Source organism: Bos taurus, chromosome 24, assembly GCF_002263795.3.
Source record: "Bos taurus isolate L1 Dominette 01449 registration number 42190680 breed Hereford chromosome 24, ARS-UCD2.0, whole genome shotgun sequence".
Taxonomy (NCBI): Eukaryota; Metazoa; Chordata; class Mammalia; order Artiodactyla; family Bovidae; genus Bos; species Bos taurus.
Window position 1 is genome coordinate 46,783,228 of NC_037351.1, and position 21,378 is coordinate 46,804,605.

At 46.3% G+C, this 21,378-nt stretch overlaps 2 protein-coding genes across 11 annotated transcripts in view; one reads left to right on the top strand and one right to left on the bottom strand.

Moving 5' to 3' along the window:
* KATNAL2 (katanin catalytic subunit A1 like 2) overlaps positions 1–9,904 on the top strand; it is a 109,622-nt gene extending 99,718 nt beyond the window's left edge. For 4 of the 6 annotated variants that reach the window (XM_024984252.2, XM_024984251.2, XM_059880807.1 and 1 more), the window contains 3 exons: positions 7,901–8,063; positions 8,888–8,990; positions 9,500–9,904. In XM_024984252.2, coding sequence (XP_024840020.1) covers positions 7,901–8,063; positions 8,888–8,990; positions 9,500–9,639 — 406 coding nt within the window. In that variant the 3' untranslated portion in view covers positions 9,640–9,904. Of the gene's footprint in view, positions 1–7,900; positions 8,064–8,799; positions 8,991–9,499 lie in introns of those variants that run through there. The other 2 variants (NM_001205788.3, XM_059880805.1) reach the window with 2 other exon arrangements.
* Positions 9,905–14,733: 4,829 nt separating this feature from the next.
* HDHD2 (haloacid dehalogenase like hydrolase domain containing 2) overlaps positions 14,734–21,378 on the bottom strand; it is a 49,500-nt gene continuing 42,855 nt past the window's right edge. For 4 of the 5 annotated variants that reach the window (XM_024984193.2, XM_024984192.2, XM_024984194.2 and 1 more), the window contains one exon: positions 14,734–17,999. In XM_024984193.2, coding sequence (XP_024839961.1) covers positions 17,896–17,999 — 104 coding nt within the window. In that variant the 3' untranslated portion in view covers positions 14,734–17,895. The remainder of the gene's footprint in view (positions 18,000–21,378) is intronic. The other variant, NM_001035022.1, reaches the window with a different exon arrangement.

Genomic DNA, 21,378 nt, shown 5'->3' on the forward strand with positions numbered 1-21,378 from the left:
TAACCATTTTACAGAAAATTTGAGAGCTAGGATAAAATCACTCATAATTTCAGCACTGTGATTTAAGTATTATCATCTTTGTATACATCCTAATGGTGGAAGTGTTTTGGTTATTTGTTATCATTTGTTGCCGGTATATCCTTCTGTGGTAATTTTTTTCCCTGAGAGGGAAGTCGTTTTTATAATTTTAGCTGTTTACAAAAAGAGTACATATTCATCATAAAAATCATATTTTATATGCTTTGGTATTGGTTGAAAGTGAACAGTCCCCTATAATTGTACATACAGACACCTCAGACACGTTACATATTATTTTGTTTTACGGCTTTTTTTTTCTTCTTTCACTTAATATATTGTGGACAACTCTGAAAATTCTATTTCAGTATAGAATCCCACTGTGTGAGTGAGCTGTAATTTGTTTTCTAAGTTAATTTTTGAATTTTTTAATTGGAGAATAATTGCTTTATGATGTTGTGTTAGCCTCTGTTGTATAATAGTGTGAATCAGCGATAAGTATGCATACATCCTTTCCCTCTTGGGCCTCCCTCCCACCCCCATCCCACCCCTTTAGGTCGTCATAGAGCACCGAGCTGAGCTCCCTGTGCTATATAGCAGCTACCCACCAGCAATTTATCTTACACTTTTCTTCTTCTTGAGGGTTTTAATACGGCACCAACCCATCGGACCAAGCTTGTTCCACCATGGCTCCCAGCACGGACACTCGAGGTGGGGGACAGTTTTCCCTTTGGTGTTTGGCTGAAGCAGTGGAGGTATTATCAAAACAGCTTTGTGTCCTGATGGACCTCCCTTTGCCAGTCCTTTGTTTGAGGGATTTTCTTGGGGCTTTTGTCTGTGCCTGTCAGCCGTTTGCCCGCAGGTTTCTCCGGCGCCCCATGTGGGAGGTCTGTGGGAGGCAAGGGCACCCCTGGAACACTGCCCTGTCGTTCACCTGGCCCTCAGCCCCCTCACCTCTTCCCAGTGTCTTCCTAGGTTTCGATGCTGCAGGGGTTTTGGTTGCAGAGCGTGGACTAGAGAGGGGCGGTCTTCTCTATCTTGACCGGAAGCAGTCTCCCACTCATATTTTTGATTCCCTCTTTTATCTCTCTATCCATCTGAAATGCGGTTATGTTATAGTCTGTGTCAGTGGAGTCCAGTTCAGTTCTCAGTTTCTTCTGCAGACTCTCCTTCATGGTGGTTCCGCATGTTTCATAATTTTGAATGGTGAGCTTCCATTTAGTGAGGGGGATCTTGTACGCATGCCTCCACAGAAAATTTATGTCTGACTAGGTCAGGCTGTGGGCCACTGTAAGCTGACTTCTCAGCATAGGGTTTCTTCAGCCATGCGTATGGGGGTGAGTAGTGGAGATTTGCAGTAAAGATTCCCCCTCCCCACAAAGCACAAGACAGACAAATTCCCTTCGTTCCTTCCACTTCCAGTGAGGGGATTTTTCTGACCCACCTGTGATAAAGGATGTGCCATCTAGTTTTTGTTTGTGTTTGTTTAATGTGATGGACTTTGTTTCCACCTACCATCTAGAATGGGCCCAAGGCCTTCTATGGTATCCCACATGTGGACTTTAAAATCCAAACTTTTTTGGTAACTAAGAGGCAAACACTCCTGAATCAACCACAGCTTCAGTCTCACTTGCCCAGCCTTGAGTTTTAGCTTCCTCTTCATTTTTAGGGCTTGAGAATTTTGGTGTCACTTCCTTGTGGACTCTTTTGTTGTGTATTCCAAAAAAATATGTCCTAGCAAGCTTTTTAAGGGACTTTATATCAAGAGATGTTTGAATGTCTAGCTCATCGTCTTGTTGGAAAAAGAAGCTTCCCATTTCTTTTCTCAATTATTGATCATATATTTTCTGGCAAGAGTAAGGGGAATATATTTCCTCTGTCGGTATTGTAGTAATTTGAAGTAGTTGCGATCCTTTATTATAAATGAGTGATGCTCTTAACCCCAACATCAGTAGGACATGGATTGAACTGACGGCTCTCCTCCTGGATCCCCTTGTCTAATGCTTGTAAGCTTATCCTCAGAATGAGAAGTACAGTCTTTGGAGATGAGAGACCCTATATGGAGATTCCGTCTTTCACCTTATCTTCAAAAGCATTGCCCAGCCAAGTGAGTTGAATGAATCATTCCCTACAATCATCATTTCCATTATTTTTTTTACTAAAGATGAAAACAAAATGTATTCCTGTGTTGGTTTTCTCTGTTAATTCTAGCTAATGATGATTATAAAGTGCTAGTTTTCAACAAAGCAGATTTACCTTCATAAATAAAGACTGGGCTCTAAGGAAGCCAATCATTTTACTTGAAGCCAGTAACCTTGAACTGAAAGCTTCTTTACTTACCGCAAGCAGTATCTATTGAGTACCTATTGTGAGTATTCTGTGTGATGGAAGGAGGAACCCAAGATACATGGTCCAGAGGCTGGCTATCTGATGGAACAGTGGATAAAACATAAACACAAATAACTAGGAAGTAAGGCTATAGCCAGCCATGTGGCTGGTACAGACAATACACAGGATAAAAGTATGTAAGGAAGAGGCCATTTCTGATGAAAGATACTTAAAAGAAAATGGGGTAGCGGGCACTTGAACTGGGCCTATAAAATGTACCTGGCTCTCGGTAGACAAAAGTGAAAGTTCCCAGTAAAGAAAATGGCCTGAATAGACTCTCCCCTAGAACGGCAAAAGGTAAATTCAGACAAAAGCAGACAAAGGACTTTGGTCCAACTGGGAAATGTAGGTAGGAGGAGTCAGCTCCTGCAGAGCTCAGTGCAGTGGATGAAGTAGCCTTTGAAGCTTTGCTCGGTGGTGGTCATCTGCCAAAGCCCACGACAGTTCTGGAATCTGCTCTTCAAGGATTGTCACGATCTCTTACTTCACGTTGGTTACGGACATTCTGCAAAGACTCCGCCTAACAATCTGAAGGTTGCTTTCCTCTTGCCACCTGAGATGGCTTGAAGTTAACGTTTTCATGATGGAATGAGCAAGCTGGAATTGTGTTTAATTTCCAAGTTCTGTTAACTTTGGGATGATCATTTTCCCAGGAACAACACAGTTTAACGGGAGACACAGACCAAGGGCTGAGGAAGGGCCCTGACAGATTGGCACAGGAGCCCAGGTGCTCAGGTCCGAGGTCCTGGCCCATGTAAACTGTCTAGGTGGCCAGTGGGCATTGCCACCTTGTCTCTCGCAGTGGGCACCGGTCCAGTGGTCAGGCTGTGAGGTCTGTGAGCCTTCACTGAGTCACAGTCTCGCTGGTTGCTTTTGACCTTCGAGGTGATGGAACTATGAAATGACCAAGATAAAGGAGATGTGAAAACAGAATAATTTAGGTTTAAAAAAATCAAAGTGTAGCAGCTAAAGGGAGTGTTTTCTGGTTGCCGCAGGTTAAATTTTTTCACATGAATATATTGGCAGAAAGAATGATTTCTGGGTACATTCCATTTGTCCTTTGTTTCCTCCCTTGTATGATTATATTATTATTGATGTCATTAAAAGTGCATTCATCAGGCCCGGCTGTCAGCGACTTGCACTTATTCTGTGCCCACAAGCAGTTTTGAGGTAGATCTCTTGCTTTAGGGCATTAGCTGATCAATGAGACCATCTGTCGTGAGGGATAGTTTTTCCCACCTCCCTCTGCTGCCTCCATTTTCCTGGGGCTTTCGGGGATCTGGTCTTCCTCTCACTAAGGAGTCCCTCCCGCTGGGATGGAGAGACCAGAGGTGCCCCCACCAAACAGCCGTCCTTCCGCAGCCCCTGCACTTTCCGGAGGGACAGCTGGTCCAAGGGGAGGCCTTGGGGGAAATATGGCGACTGCCCACCACCCCAGTGCTGCCGTTTCTCCAGCTTATTCTCTCTTCCTTCTTGGTTTTCAGGGGCTCAGGTCTTGTTTTATCTTTGAAGTTTACAGGGCCCAACATTCCTTCAGTCCAAGGCCCAGGCCTCCCTGTTATTATAGCCTATTATTTACATAGAAAGTGAAAGTGAAAGTCGCTCAGTTGTGTCCAGCTCTTTGCAACCCCATGGACTGGAATTCTCCAGGCCAGAATATGGAGTGGGTAGCTTTTCCCTTCTCCAGGGGATCTTCCCAACCCAGGGATCAAACCCAGGTCTCCCGCATTGCAGGAGGATTCTTTACCAGCTGAGCCACAAGGGAGCAATGGCACCCCACTCCAGTACTCTTGCCTGGAGAATCCCATGGACAGAGGAACCTGGTAGGCTGCAGTCCATGGGGTCGCTAAGTCGGGCACGACTGAGCAACTTCACTTTCACTTTTCTCTTTCATGCATTGGAGAAGGCAATGGCAACCCACTCCAGTGTTCTTGCCTGGAGAATCCCAGGGACGGGGGAACCTGGTGGGCTGCCATCTATGGGGTCACACAGAGTTGGACACGACTGAAGTGACTCAGCAGCAGCAGGGAGTTTATCACATTCATTTCTGTGTACTGGAGACTCAGCAGTTGACAATACACTTGCCAGGAGGGGAACGTTGCTGGACTGAATTCCTGAACAAGAGTCTAATGGCTTCTCTTCTCTGTTAGAAGATCTCCCTGACCCCCTCCTTTCGTCGCCCCTCACCCACCCTCCTCCTGCCGCCAATCCAGGCCCAGCTCTCTGCTAACTGTCCAAAATGACTCTGGATTCACTCAGACTTACCAGGTGTTCAGTCCATTTCGTCTTCTTGGAGGCATACTTTCCAGAACCTTCTTACCAGCTCCAAACTGAGTGGCTGTCCTCTGCACCCCGGGCCCCCACGTCATCCCTCTCTCTGTCAGACCTTCTGTTTCTCGGAGCCCGTGTGGCCCTTTGGTTCGGCTCCTCCTTTGGTCCTCCAGTACTTTCCCAATAAAGGGTACATGGGAGGTGATATTTTTTTAGGCTCTGCATGTTGGTTTGATCAAGATAGTACATTGGAAATTATTTCCCTCCAGTCCAGGTTCAATGCACGATATTGGATGCTTGGGGCTGGTGCACTGGGACGACCCAGAGGGATGGTACGGGGAGGGAGGAGGGAGGAGGGTTCAGGATGGGGAACACGTGTATACCTGTGGCAGATTCATGTTGATATATTACAAAACCAATACAATATTGTAAAGTTAAAAAATAAAATATAAAAATTAAAATAAAAAAAAAGAATTTTGAAGGCCCACCCTATTTTTTTTTTTTAATTATCTCACTTTGCTGATGAGAAATCTTATTCTCCATCCATTGGATGCAACCCATTTTTCCTCTCTGGAACGTTTATGGTCCTCTCTTGGTTCCCAGGGTTCTGAGAGCTCACCTTAACGCGACTTGGGGTCTCTCTGCCGCTCCTGCGCTGGTGTCAGGCCAGTGACTGAGGCACAGGCCGTGGAGCCTCACTGTTTGGGTTCAAGTCCAGGCCTTTCATTCACTCGCTTTGGCTTCAGGCAGCTACTCTTCTCTGCACCTGTTTCCTCATCTTTCATGGAGATGGTCGTGCCTACTTCATAGGGTGGATCTGAAAATTAAATTAATATCTGAAAAGTGCTTGAAACAGTACCTGCCACTTGGTGAGTGCTATTTAAGCATTAGTTTTTATTATTATTTCAAATGTAAAAAATAATCTCCTAGAGGGCTTCTCTGGTAAAGAATCCACCTACAATGCGGGAGACCTGGGTTTGATCCCTGGGTTGGGAAAATCCCCTGGAGAAGGGAAAGGCTACCCACTCCAGTATTCTGGAGAATTCTATGGATTGTATAGACCATGGGGTTGCAAAGAGTCAGACACATCTGAGCGACTTTCACTCTCTCCCTCAGAGGCCTGCAAAGTTCCTTTGACCCTGTGTCTGGAATATAAACGTTGGCCGTGAGAGGGAGGGGGCGCAGTTGTGCAAGTGGCTGAGTCTCTGATGAGATGAGTTGCCACAGGGTGAAGCTGATAAAGCAAATGCGAAAAAGATAGGTAATTGTTATTGCCAGGAAAGCGCCCTGGACTGGATTCTTAGCTCGGAGGAGTAATAGGTAAACAAAAAACATAATCTCTTAAGAAATCTGGTCCTTCCAATTTAGATTCAGATATATTTCCTTTTCAACTTAAAAGGAAATATCATGACATAGATTCAGAATGAGAGTAAGAAAAATGGGAAGATGCTTTGCAAAGTCTTGGTATCTTTAGGACAGAAAATTTGGTGACCATGTTACTCTTTATTAGTGGCTCAGCCAAACCAACACACAGGCATTTCCTAATTTCTTACACTGGAAAATCAAACAGAGATTTCCTTCCCATCTAGAAGATTGAAATTTTAACATACAAAGAGTTCACAAACTTACACTCAGAATGATATGTTTTTAATAAGTACTCAAGGTAACCAGAGCCGCAGTCATTGAGGGAAAGTTCCACTTTACATAATAATTCCAAATAATACATTTGGAATGGAAAATTTTTTAAATCGCCATTTTGCATCGCTCTCATGAAACAATTTATTCAAAGATCATCAACAGATGCTAAAATCACTAGTTGAAATGGCCTGGGGAAAGGGGTCTTCACACGGTGCCAAAGTAGTCTACACAGAACACTTACTCCTTGCAAGGGATCTTATCCAATGCAGAGAGCCGTGGTCAGCAGATAATCTCAGTAACTAAACATCACATCATTAAAGTGAGATACACCAACATGTGGATTCCAATGTAATTAATACGAAAATGTATCATCTATGAGATATACTTGACAGAACTGTTTATCCTGAGTCTGATTAAGTTTTGAGATCTCACTTCCATCTTGGAGGACGGGGGACAGAGGAACCAGTTACCTGATACCACGAGGAAAACATGCGAATCCAGAATGTAGGGCATTGTACAGCTAGCCCTATCTTGTCAAAAAGAGGCCAAAGCAAGGAGACTGCTTTAGATTACAAGAGAACTAAGAGATAGAATCATACGTGGTACATAATCTTTGATTAAATTTTGGTTGAAAAAAACTGTAAAAGATATTTGGAGGATGATTGGAGAGATTTTAATATGGAATAACCATTGGACATGTTATGTAATGATTCTGTTAGTGTCATAATGATATTGTAGTTATATAAAAAGTCCTTTTAGGGGGAAATACACACTGAAGCATTTGGGGGTGGAATTTCATGATGGAATTTACATTGAAATAGTCTAATAAGAATAGATACATAGATATGAAGCAGATACGGCAAAATGTTAACTGTTAAGTCAAGATGGTAGGTATGTGGATATTTGTTGTTTTAGTCTATTTTTCTACTTGCTTGAAATTTTTACCAATATATTAAGAAATGTAAGGAAATGGCCCACAGATGCAAAATTGCACAAACCTGGCCTGATAGCGTTTTGAGAGGAGCAAGGGTCAGTGTTTCAAAGGGCCACATTTGCCCTGGGCACCCAGGAAGGAGCATTCACCTTCACTCACAATGGAGTGAGATTGTCATTTGCTTCAGAATGTATGTGAGTTCCGGAAGAATTAGTGTCCTTCCCAGAGTGCCCACGTTATTATCAGGAATAATGTACTCACTGGCAGGATCAGATTGGAAAACTGATGTTACAACTGCATTGGGAATGCTCACGTTTGGTTGTTGTTAGCTGGATTTATTTCCCCTCAAATTAAGTCACTTAAAAATTCACATGAGTTCTTTGGGGGATTTTTTTTTCTTTCTCCTTTTCTCTTTCTTTTATTCTCCCTCCTTCCTCCTTTCCTCTCTCCCTCCCTTTCTCTCTCTCTTTTTTCTTCTTTTTTAACTATTTCTTTCTCCCAAACAACACGAAGTGGTGGTGCTCTCCCCTCAAGCACAGATGTAGCATCACAGGGAAGATGCAGGATTGTCTAATTTGTTCTTCAGACACAGTTGTGGCTCATGAAGCGCGTTGACCGCCTCAAACCAGTTCCTCTGTTTCGGCCGTGATTCAGGGAGCTGGACTGTGCCATGTTGCGCCGCCTGGAGAAGAGGATTCTGGTGGACCTGCCGAGCCAGGAGGCCCGGGAGGCCATGATCCACCACTGGCTGCCCGCCGTGAGCAGGAGCAGCGCCCTGGAGCTGCGCGCGGACCTGGAGTACAGCCTGCTGAGCCGGGTGAGCCGCTGGGGAGGCCGCCCCGAGACCCTCTTCTCAGCAGGGTCATCTCGTGAGCTGTTCGGAGGCTGGAGTCACCTAGAAAAGATCCAGGCTACCCCCAACAACCCGACAGGCCTCTCCTCCATGAAGGAGTGAGCTCTTTGTCCCTTGCAAGCATTCCAGCAGAAAGAGATGCGATGAAGTGGAAATAGCATAGGGCTTAGACTCAGGGCCTCTGCTTAGACTCAGGGCCTCTGGTCAGATCCTGGCCCTGTCGCTTATATTAGCTGTGTGCCCTCGGGGACATCACGTCCTCTCTGAGCCCCAGCTTCTTCATCTGTAAAATGGGTAACAGGCCACAGAGGGTTACTGTGATGATTAAATGCACATCTTTCACAAACAGTAAAGCTTTAGGTCACCTGTCTGTTATCCCACAGCCACGGGTGTCATTGCTTGAAAGGACTCTTGAATGTGGTGTTCTCTGAGGTTCCTTAGAGACAGGTTATAATCTTATTTACAAGAATAAAAGTGTCCACCGAATTTGATCATCCTGGGATCTGGGCACAAAGGCCCCATTAGGCTGACTTGGGCGGGCCAGTCCTTCACCAGCATCTCCCCACCTTTGCTTGGATGGTATTAGGAAGCCGTTCGTTGCCCAGCTCCTTAGGTTATCCAGCCTCCCTCCCCCCAGACACTGTTTATCCGGGAACCTTTTATATAGTGTCCATGGGTGACAGACACGGAATCCAAACAGGGGCTCTGACACCTGGTCCTGCCTGTGAGGATGTAACCAGCGCCGCGTTCTGCCTGCTGCCTAATGGCTCCGTCTGCGGGTGTTTCAGGAGACCGAAGGCTACTCTGGCTCGGACATTAAGCTAGTCTGCAGGGAAGCAGCTATGCGGCCTGTGAGGAAGATCTTCAACGCCCTTGAAAATCACCAGTCAGGTACGGTGAGGATGACAGCCAAGGGGCTCTGGGAGAGAAAATTGTTTAAAATTTTAGCTTTCGCCAGCAGGTGGCGCCTCGCCTCTGTTCCTCGTGGCTCCCTACACTGCCACTCGTTCTTTGGTGGAAATCTTCCTTCTGCACCCAACTCCTTTCTCCTCTTCTGTTCTGTTTTGGATCAACTTTGCCCCCAGGTGATAAACTCCTTAGGGCTCGGGCTTTTATTTCTCTGGTACACTATGTGGGGCTGGATCTATTTGCGGCACATATAAATATTAAATAATACTTTTTAACGATACATTTAAGTCAGATTTTGTGTATGGGCTTCAGGGGCTGAATTGCACATTAAAGATGTTTTCCCCCAACCTTCTTTAGCCTTGCCTGTTGCTGCATTAACCATTAAGAATGCTGCATTATGCATTGTCTTGAAAGAAGGTCTATTAGCGTTTCAAGAGCATTGATCACCATTAGGTCGATTGTTGAGCCCTTATTCTTGTGTTTCCATCTAGGGAGCAGCAATTTACCTGGGATCCAGCTGGATACAGTGACCACTGCCGACTTTTTGGATGTGCTCGCCCATACCAAGCCTTCAGCAAAAAGTCTGACTCAGAGATACGCAGCCTGGCAAAGTGAGTTCGAGTCAGTGTGAGGTCACATTTACCCTGACTTGGCCTCAAAGAAAACCACAGAGGCCTCCTCATTGATTAGTGTAAGTTTACAGGAAGAACAGAAAATTGGAATAGAAAACAGAAAATTTACCTTGAAGATTGGATTAATTTGGACAACTGTACTACTTTGGAAGTAGATATTTTCATGGTCAATGTCAGCAAAATACTGAAGATTCTAATTACAGGTATGTGTCATGCAGTGGAGACTTTTCTCACAGTGAGACCCCATAAAATTTCAATGAGTAATTTCTTGTAGTGTTCCTCCTTTGTGAACTGGCATTTTTCTTTTGAAGAATGTGTGGTTAGGAAAGTTGTGTTGGGATGCACAGGGTGGTTCTGAGTTGGGGAGCCAATCAGAAGTGGAGCTTGACAGACCATCTGACCAGCGGACAGTTCAAGGGTGGATAAAGGTGAGAGCATGGAAGGGAGCCGAGTTTGCTTCCTTCTTCTGACAATATTCTGAATCTCATCAGCTCTCCCTGATTCTGACTCCAGCCATTCTATCAGCAGAGCCAACTCCTAATAGACTAGCCCCACTCAGGAATGTCACTGGCCCATCTCAGAGTGAAAGTCACTCTTTGCAACCCCATGTAGTCAGTCCATGGAATTCTCCAGGCCTGAATACTGGAGTGAGTTGCCGTTCCCTTCTCCAGGGGATCTTCCCAACCCAGGGATCAAACCCAGGTCCCCCGCATTGCAGGCAGATTTTTACCATCTGAGCGACCAGGGAAGGCCATCTCTGGAGACGAGCTGATAGCAGTGGGGATAAGCAACCACTTTCCCCACCCACCAGTTGCAGCGTTTTGAGTTCTGGCCCCTGTTAACGTCTTCACATCTCACACCCTGTGTGTTCAGCCCTTCTCTTTCCATTGCCACGGCTCCTTGTTGGATCCAAAGCTTAGGGTGGGATATCTGAGCTTCTGGAACAGTCCTCCCTGCTCTTAGGCTCCTCCTTAATCTTCTTATGGGGTTGGAAACAGCTGGAAACATCTCATTTAGAAACCCACAATCTGAGGCATCAGCTTGCAGATCCTGGTACATTTTGAAGGCTTTCACTAAGTAATGCTGTCCCTACCCCCACCTGGAATTTTCCCATGGTGGCCACCTTCTGTCGTCTCCCTTGCCTTCTTTTCTTCATCCCTACAAGTCAGACTCATTCAGAAAACACTTCCAGGAAAAAAAGGACATTTTGGCTAAATAGTCCAAAGGATCTCACCCTTTAAAAAAAAAAAAACACGTTGGGGTATTGATCATTTTGAATAGAATATTCTCAAATGCCTCTTAAGACATCATTTCATGGAAAATGTAATCAAATTGAAAATATACGCTTATAAAACGACTTTAAAAGAACCAAGAAGACATTTCATCTTAGCAGAAGCGCAGCTGAAACTTCTTCATGGTCACTAGATAGGCCCTGAGCGGCACTGCTGACAGCTGGGATACAGAGGTCTCCAAGTTCAACGGCCTCACTGCTGTACTGCTCAATTTCCAAGAGCTGCCTTCTGTGCTTCTGGGTTGTTTTCTTTGCCCGGCTGTCAGCTGACATTTCTTACAGCTGTTAGGGCGTTCGCTTGTGGCTTTTGCCATCCTTTCTGATTTCATAAAATCTCAAGTGGGTGGAACCTCCACCTGAAAAGCAGGTGCACTGTATGTGTACTTAAGGTGTATTTAAGATACAGGGTACTTGACATGTACTACATGTGTACTTAACATGTCCTAGACGTGTACTTAAGAGTGAACCGGCAAAGGAGTGGAGGAGGGCTCCTGTGGACAGCATGTTTTGTGACAACAGGGCTGGACCCCTCAGCTTACTGCCCGAGAGTTTCTGACTCTGTTCAGGTAAGTGTGGTTTGGCCATCCTTCCCACAAATCCATGTAATCTTCCATTTCCAAAGCCCACCTACATTTCCTTCCTCCATTCCTTTTGAGTATCTCCAAATTCATCTTTGGAGCACTTCTACCTACATTCAGTCACATTCTCCTTTCCCCATTCCTTGGAAAATTTGTCTACAAATGACCATGCATGACTGTTCTTAGATCATGCCTTTATTTTAGTGGCTTCTTCATCACTTTTACGGAGAAGGCAATGGCACCCCACTCCAGTACTCTTGCCTGGAAAATCCCATGGATGGAGGAGCCTGGTAGGCTGCAGTCCATGGAGTTGCTAGGAGTTGGACACTGAGGGACTTCAATTTCACTTTTCACTTTCATGCATTGGAAAAGGAAATGGCAATCCACTCCAGTGTTCTTGCCTGGAGAATCCCAGGGACAGGGGAGCCTGGTGGGCTGCCGTCTGTGGGGTTGCACAGAGTCAGACATGACTGAAGCGACTTAGCAGTAGCAGTCATCACTTTTATACATTATCTAATGACTTCCTGCTTTGGATGAAATGAAATGTAGCTTTTTCATTCCTCTGCCCCATCCATACCACACACATAAGTCTTTCCCTATCATCCTCAAATAGTTTTATTACAGTTTTAGGTTAACTCAATAATCATATTTTTTATGACATTGTTCATTGTACATTGTTCACTGCAGAGGCAAGAATTGGATCAGGTTATATTTCCTTTCTTGATGGGTTTTGTCTGTCTTGGAATTAATAACTGTCTCCTTTTTTTCATTTGCTTAATTTTCTTGGCAACATTCTGAGATTTGTCAGATGCCTATCAGTGTTGAGGGCTTCCCTGATAGCTCAGTTGGTAAAGAATCAGCCTGCAACACAGGAGACCCCGGTTCGATTCCTGGGTTGGGAAGGTCTGCTGGAGAAGGGATAGGCTACCTACTCCAGCGTTCTTGGGCTTTCTTTGTGGCTCAGCTGGTGAAGAATCTACCCGCAAAGAGGGAGACCTGGGTTCGATCCCTGGTTTGGGAAGATCCCCTAGAGAAGGGAAAGGCTACCCACTCCAGTATTCTGGCCTGGAGAATTCCATGAACTGTATAGTCCATGGGCTCGCAAAGAGTCAGACACAAATGAGCAACTTTCACTTTCATCAGCGTTCTCTTCTAAATGGCCAAACACATCAGGTAAACAACTTTAAGCCCATTCCCATGCACTCTGCTCCGGGAGGTAAGGGGAAGGGGACCAGAAGACCAGTGCAGCCTAAGCAGAGATTTACCTAATCCCGTTTTCAGCCCTGCATCTCACGCTGGCCCACCCCCGACCCCATAGTCTCCAAGGCCTTTATGTTCACAGGTCCACTCTCCCAGAGTAAACCTCCTCTCCTGCCTCGCTGAGGGTGCTCATCTGGCTACTTAGGGTGGGGAGGGTTTCTGGGCTTCCAGCCACTATCCCAGCTTTGAACCAATTCCTTGCTTCTCAAACTTGCCCCACACCTCATACCTCTCTGCTCAGTGTCTCCAAGCCTTGAGTCTTTGAGGTTGTCTTACAGGATGAATTCTGGTTTTTTGCTTTGTGCTGATTTTAGCACAAATGCTCCAACCTCTTCACAGATCCTAGATAACTGAACTCTGTCATCTACCGATGTCTCCTCTACCATTTTTGTGGGTTTATTCCAACTTTATTCCTCTCTTGAGTGGGGCTTTGAGAGAGATCAACTAATACACGATTAATCTGCTGTTTAGAGTCTTTGGTTATTTTTTTAAAAGTAGACTAAAGTATGTCTAGAAGACAATGGCACCCCACTCCAGTACTCTTGCCTGGAAAATCCCATGGACGGAGGGGCCTGGTGAGCTGCAGTCCATGGGGTCGCTAGGAGTTGGACACGACTGAGCAACTGCACTTTATTTTTTCACTTTCATGCATTGGAGAAGGAAATGGCAACCCATTCTAGTGTTCTTGCCTGGAGAATCCCAGGGACGGGGGAGCCTGCTGGGCTACCGTCTATGGGGTCGCACAGAGTCGGACACGACTGAAGCAACTTAGCAGCAACAGCAAAGTATGTCTAAGTTTATAGGGCTATAGGAGACTGGCCTGTTAGTCGATGGGAAATTTAACTTAATTCCACCTGGGGCATTTTCTTTTAAAGCAGAGGTCATAACTGAAATGCCTATAGAACTTTGAGCATAGTAACACATGGGTAAAGTAAGGAGAGGTGGGGACTGTGGTGAACTGCAGAGGCCAGAACTGTCCGAAGGACACAGCATCGACCTGGCTCCAACTGAACACGGAAATGCAGACCCTCTGACCTTCCCAGAAAAACCAGTCATGGATTTGCATTTGCCACCTCCTGGTAATTCAGACGCTGGCAGTTCAGGTTCTTCGCCCTTCACCCACGGCACTCATTCTGGCCATCGGGTGCCTTCCCTAGTTATCTAAAGGAACTAGTTATCTAAAGGAACAGCAGCCTCATGCTTCCTGGCTCTGTTCTCCATCAGTTCTTGTCAGTAGCTCCCCTGCATGACACAGTTGTGTGTACGGCTGATTGTCTGTTTACCCTACCTGAATGTTAGCACCATGGTTGTGGTACTTTCTGCCACTGCTATTGAATGGATGAAATGACAGACCACAGACTGTCTGAGCACTCTATGTGCTTCAGAGGCTGGACGTTGTGATTACTGTTCCCAAGCCTTTCGCTCACTGCACATCAGCTCTTCTCTGGGAGGACTTACACGACCACCTTGAACTTGCCAGAGCCCCTGGGACTTCTAGGTGCGCTGTTTACATGCTTTATTTCCCATCTAGAGGATTTGTATCTAGGAGTTGGAGCTACAGTCTGCTTGGTCTTCCTTGATGCTTTACTCCCAGTGGGCATTTAAGAAATAACTTTGATTTCCTCAGGCACAGCAGCCATTGAAACAAGCAGGCACTGAGATGTGTATGACATTAAATACTGGAAAAAGATACTGAAATCTGTTTCATTTTAATAGATGCCGTTTGAATTACGATAAACGATTTCTGGTGCTCAGGCACCTCACCTCTCAAGGAGAGCAGCATTCTTTGAGTAGTAGGTGGTTGGTGTAACACAAAGTTAGCAAAGGCCTTGTGCATTTATTTTGGGCAAAATTTTGTGATTTATGTCAAAGAAAACTGTGATACAAACTTGCTCCATGCAGATAACTGCTAACAGGACAAGGGACTCTGCCACCGAGGCAAGTGTTTTAATGAAACACATTAGTGCAGTTTTAAAAATTCTTTATTATAAGTACCCAAGGACTTGAGTTTCATCCTACATGAACCACCAGTGATCCAAAATCAACTGAACATCATCAACACAGGTGTATTTTGACTTTCCTGTACAATTCACTCCTGTAATTTTTCAATGTGGAATTAGGGTTAGGTGATGACACCTGTCACTCCAGGGGAGTCTGTGACATCCACAGCCATAGGTGTTTGATGGAGCCGTTGCTGAAGGAGGTGGGCAAGCCCCCTTCTTTCGGGGCATCACTATCTGCCCTGAGAGGGGTGGAATGGTGGGTAGGCAGAGTCACTGCAGAACTCGCTGATTCTGGATGGTGAGTGTGAAGTGGGCACAACTGTATCTCCCCCAGGACTTGCCCTTCGCCCATCACACCGAGCACACACCTGGCTCACAGCAGACACGCAATGACCACCTTCCGACAGTGGATGTTCTCTAATGCCCTTTCCAGCCCTAAGATGTCACTTGGTCCCTTTCTGGGGCCAGGACAGGATTACAGTAAAGCTGATACAAACACTTTCCTTGGGGGTCAGTACCACAGGACAGTCCTTGAAATGTAATGGCTGGAAAATAAAGTCCTTTACATACTTCGGTTATTAAATCTCCTCCATGAGGCCCAACGCAGACCAACCTGCTGAGCTGGGAATGTTTCCAGTAATTTCAACACTGTGGACAGGTCGGTTAGAAAGCCCTATTTAACGTTTGTTAAATAAAACGGTAAACTAAGGTTTTAATGGCTTCTAGGGCCACGTGAGAGTGGAGGAAAGTGGAACAGCCACTTCTCCTGGCAGGGCTGGGTGCACACGGTGCCTTACCCTCTCCTGCCACGCACCTGTCAGTCATGTCTACTGCGTGGCTTTAGCTCTAACCTGTCCCCAGAGCATCAGAGCCATTACTTAAATGTCTAATGGGCCTCTTCTATGGACAGCAAGTCTAAAATGAAACTTATTTTCTCCTCCCTACCCACAGCTAAACGTTCTAGCATTAAATTCTTCTGATATTTACAGCTAAGTTTGATTGGTCCGGTGACTGCCTTAGTACCTGTTCTGTGCTGTAGCAGACACAGTCTTGTCTGGTGGGGAGAGGAGACGCGTGAAGGTCCAAGTGTAATCTAACAAGTGCAGCACAGAGGTGGGGACACTTCCTCCATTCTGCGGGCAGGACATCACAGGACAGGGACACAGGATCTTCACACTACCTTGGGCATCCTCCTGGGCCCCTCCTGGCCAGATCCTTCTCTTATACGCTTGCTTCCTAGCAGGCACTTCACACACAGCAGCGAGCAACACTTGAGAACGCCTGGGCCAAGGAATCGCTGCCCCAGGTGCTGGGGAACAGGCCACAGGTGAACATACCAGCAGCCTCTCTGCTTGCACGCAGGGCTTCCCCTCTTTGCAGCTCTGGTCTGAAGGAGTTCAAATATCGTAGAATGTCTCTTTTTTTAAATTCTCAGGAAGACCTTCCCCACTGAACTGGCTATAGAGATGAATTCTACCAAACTTTCCCAGATGGTTAAATGTGGACACTCCTGTATCTGCATGTCGTCATCGCAGACGTGGGAGACTTAGCATCTGCCTGATTCCATTCAAAGTCCTTAACACGTGGGCAGCGCATTTAACTCTCACAACACGCCTGCGTGGTGGGCACCGTGGTTATCTCTATGGAGAAGGGAGCAGAGGCAGGAGGGGCTAGGGGAGGGGCTAGGGTCCTGGAGGGGCGAGCTGGCAGTGCTGGCCAGGCTCTGCGCCCCTGCCACTGCCCCTCCTTCCCGTCCGGGTGGTGTCCCAGCACTGCTGTCTTTGGCACTCTGCCACATGCGAGGACTAAGTCCAGCATCTGCACAGTAAGAACAGCGAGCGGCCAACGGCCAGGAGGAGGGGAGTGGCCATTTAGCTTTGCCCCCTCCCACCTAAGACCAAGCTGCTCTCTAAACAAGCATCAAAACCCGAAGCTCATCCACACCGCTGTGTGCTTCAGTACGGGGAGCACCAAGATGATGGGCAATTACGTGCTGATAACCCAAGGCCCAAGAGCCCAGTAAAACAACTGCCGAGGCCCAGGATCCTCCGAGTATGCAAATGCACAGGACAATCATCACCTCCTCAGTCCCCTTCATTGTGGTGGGTTTAACATGAGAAGAATCATCCACGCTACAAGGCGAGATTTCATTTTACAGCCGCGGTAACCAAGTACATAAAAGCCTGAATCTGTCCCAGTAGTTTCTGAAGGATTTTTCCCACAGTGTCAGAGGCAAAAATAATGAAATCTTGCAAATGTACAGTTAATGGGACCCGGGTGGACACTAACCTCAAAAATGCATGGTCTGTAAGACATTAAAGGCTTGATTTTAGTTTCTGCACTGTTCCTGTTAATAACAATGTCTAATTAAAACATCTGTGAAATACTGATAGTTTTAATTTTACATAAAATTTCCAAAACAACTGTTACACAGTATAATAGGTATCTGCAATGAATAGGTTATTAATGGAAATATTATTTTAAATTAAAATCAGGTTCTAAATTTAAATTAGTTATCTCTGGTTAATGAAGAGAAAAAGAAGTCACCCAGGCTGGGAGTAATACAGTAGCTAATCTAGTTTTCAACATCCGTGAAAGCAAATCCACTCCATCACTTGGGCTAAAGGACAATTTATTTTGTTGCTTCTGTTCTGTACTCCACTCGGCACTTCTGACGGATTTCACAGCTGAACTCAGCATTAAAACTACAGCCTAATGCAGCCTGCAGTACAGTACTTTATAACTTAAAAAGATACCATTCAACTTTAGTCAGCCTGAAGCCCACCAATTTACCATTGAGAGGGCAGAGAACGAGGCTCCCTGCAGCAGACTCCCCCCTAGCCCCACTAACTTGATGAATATTTTAAAAGGAACATGCAATCTCAGTTTTCCCTTTTTTTGGATCTCATCTTCTTTTACAAAATAAAAGGGATTATTAGCCCGGCTGAGTGGCTGGCTGCAATTCAATACCTCTCTTTCTAATGACTGCACAATAAAAGAGGGTTGAACGGTGAGCAGGGCTGAGGGGTCTGCGTCTGTCTAGGCCGGCACTGAGTGTGTTGAGGGATTCATTCCAGTCGATGAAAAGCTGCGTTTCAAGTTCCTTCAGATTCATGTAACGGTTCACAGCAGATGCTGCAGAATGTGGTCCACGGCATGCGGGAAGCTCTCACAGGTTAAGTAAGGAGCTGGGTTAATTTTGTCTTCGTCTGCTGCTCGATATTTCCCTGAAATGAAAGTAAAGCCCGTGAACAAAGGCTACTGTCAGGACGCCAGAGTAATCGCGGCCTGTGAGCACACAGGCCAGCCTGACAGTGCCGAGAGAACCGGGGGCTCCACAACCCCCAAAGCACCTTTCATCCAGGCTTCAGGATGCCACGAGGCAACCCAAAGCCAGATGTGTTCAGCATTTCCCAGGCCCTCTGGTCTCTCAGCAACGGATGCCGGATCCCAGGCACTGGGTCACCTGGCAGTTAAGGGTGCCCTCAAATCTCCTCACCTGGTGAAATTTCCTCCCCCACCAGCCCTAAAGATACGGACGGGGATTAAATCAGTGCTTTTACATGAGAGCCCAGACCGCACAGGATAGAGGCCTTGTCAGCTCACGGGTGACTGGAAACTGCATGAGCTGCTGCCCAACAGGAACCCTGTGAGCAGGCAAATGAGCGCACCGGGGGCAGGGAGAGACGGATGGTCACGGTGCTCACATGCAGGCTGGCCGGCCAGGCTGCCCAGCAGGGCACTGAGGAGTTCAAGACCCACAGATGAACAGCCCAGCACAGCAGAGGAACTGGTCACACGGGGACACAGAGCTGATCTGACAAATGGTCATCAGGCCATGCATGACCCCCATTTAGACACCCTTAATGTGTCCCAGTGCTCTTCAGAAAGAACCCCAAATGTCTGTTGTTGCCTACCAGGCCCTCAGTCACCCAGCTCAGCACTCCTCACATGGTGGGCATTCTGTAGCACTGGTTAAATGAAAGAAGGAAGGAAAGAAGGGACGGAGGGAAGCGGGGAGGAACACTGCTTCAGTCAAGGCCTTGGGGATGAGGCCGACTGCCCTGTAGCCTCAGTGCAGCCTCTGCACGTGCCCTTTCTGCAAGCTCTCTCATCCCCCTTTCTGTGAGCTCTCTTTATTCTTGTGCAATTTCCCGTATTCTCTGCCTAAATCTGGGTTTCCAAACAATAGGCTCACCATTTTCTACAATACAATCCCTTTTGTTTTCTACAACTACCTACAAGGTTTTGTCCAGCAAACATGAAGCCTGAAAATCCCCAGCCCACAACTTGGTGCTGTGGTGGTGACATTGCTCCTGTCCTGTCTTGCTGACTTGTGAATTCCTTCAGGAAAGGAGCCAGCATCAAATGCACAAAGGTAACTCCTCAGCATCCTCAAGGCACCTGTCCACGGTACGGTCCACACAGCAAACTCTACTGCTTATTTCTTCTTAAGCTTAAATCCCATTGAGTATAAACCTTAGCAAGGTTTCTGCTTGGTCTCACAGGTAAGTTAATGACTACTTTTTACTATACCCCCCACTTCTTGGATCTAGTTGTTTAAGGACCGATGTGTGAAAGTCAGGGTTCTTAGCCATGGAGAGAAGGGCTTGCAGCATGCTTCTGCTTAGTCTGGCCCTGGGGTTTCTACAAACTAACACAGTGGCTTGCGTATGCGTGCAAGTTCTAGCAACCTGCACTGTGTGTGGCACGCGGCAGGCGCTCAACAACGCTGGCAGAGTGAAGGGAGCAGGCCACCGCCACTCAGGCCTGACGCAGCACGGCAGTCTGTACTCTCCTGGATGAACAAATGTAAATGGAGGCAGAATGCAGGAAGCCATGTTGACAACATTGGACAAAGGGTGATCCCATCTTTCCTAGGTCATTGTTTTACATGCTAAACAGAATTGGATTCTGGTCAGGGCTAGTCATGGAGAAGGCAATGGCACCCCACTCCAGTACTCTTGCCTGGAAAATCCCATGGACAGAGGAGCCTGGTGGGCTGCAGTCCAAGGGGTCGCTAAGAGTCGGACACGACTGAGCGACTTCACTTTCACTTTTCTCTTTCATGCATTGGAGAAGGAAATGGCAACCCACTCCAGCGTTCTTGCCTGGAGAATCCCAGGGACAGCGGAGCCTGGTGGGCTGCCCTCTATGGGGTTGCAGAGAAGTATAGACATGAAGCGACTTAGCAGCAGCAGCAGCATCAGGGGGGCTAGTCAAAAGTCTTTACAAATGTATATTGAGCGTTTAACATGTGTTACTGAGAAACAAATTGCTCAAGACAATCACTGCGTAAGTTAAAATTTCCATGGTGATTTTCAACACTGAGAAACCAAGCACTTGTCCACTGCATTCAGTTCAAAACCATCAGTGGAATCGGCAGCTCTGTACACTTTCAGAACAGTGGTCTTACTTGGGATTTTTTTTTTCTGACCAAAGATGAACAGTACAAATGGGTCTGTTTTCATGAGCTGAACTTAGCTACATAACTAAGTTAGACATTTTAGATGTGACTGTGTAGAGCTGCTGGCTTCTCTAAGATTGACCGGCTGCCTGTGTGATGGGCTGACCACAGCCAATGGCTAGTCAGAAAAGAAGGCAGAACCTTGGAGACCCGCTAGGGGGAGCTGGGCCCACAAGACACTGGCACAGGAGCAGTTTTCATACTTGGTGTAAATCCTTAATTATGTGAGCTAAGAAAGGAAATGTTTATGGGAACGCTAGAAATAGTTATCTGTGGATTTCCTCAATGATCGGATCATAAAATGGTGAATGTCAGGAATCTGAAAATTCAGACACAAGGCAAGATGATGAGTGTGCCTGTTTTTCTTGACTCCCTGATAGGTCCCGTTGTCCTCTTTTTCGCGTCCATCAAAGCAGAGTGATGTTCCAGGGAAAATGGTGATCATTTTGAATGAGAAATGTGCAAAAACACTGTTAGTTCTAAGGCGACGAGTCACCATGTGCAAGGCTCCCCCGGGACCTCCTGCACGAGCAGACTGTCCCTCTTGGTCCACACCATGCGTGTTCAGTTGCACAGTTGGGTCTGACTCTTTGCGACCGCATGGACTGTAGCCCACCAGGCTCCTCTGTCCATGGGATTCTCCAGGCAAGAATACTGGAGTGTGTTGCCACTTCCTAATCCAGGGGATCTTCCCGAACCAAGGATCAAACCTGAGTCTCTTGCGTCTCCTGCATTAGCAAGCAGATTCTTTACCACTAGTGCCACCTGGGAAGCCAGGGCCTGACAAGTACTTCTTATTCAATTATAGCAGCATCTCCTGTTTTCTTGTTTCTGTTTTTAAATTCAAAATAGCTTTCATGCAACCACATTTTCTTGAACAAACACCATAGTCATGAGTAAATATACGTTTTTCTAAAAATTTCCTGGTGGCAGGTCTTCTATGACTGTTTAAATTCTCCCTTTTCTGGACAACCTGTACAAAGCCAGGCATATGAACTCACAGAGCCATTTACAGAGCCTTCTGCTGTTACCGTTCGGTCACTACATCATGTCTGACTCTCCCCATGGACTGTACCCCGCCAGGCTCCTCTGTCCATGGGATTTTCTAGGCAAGAATACTAGAGTGGGTTGCCATTTCC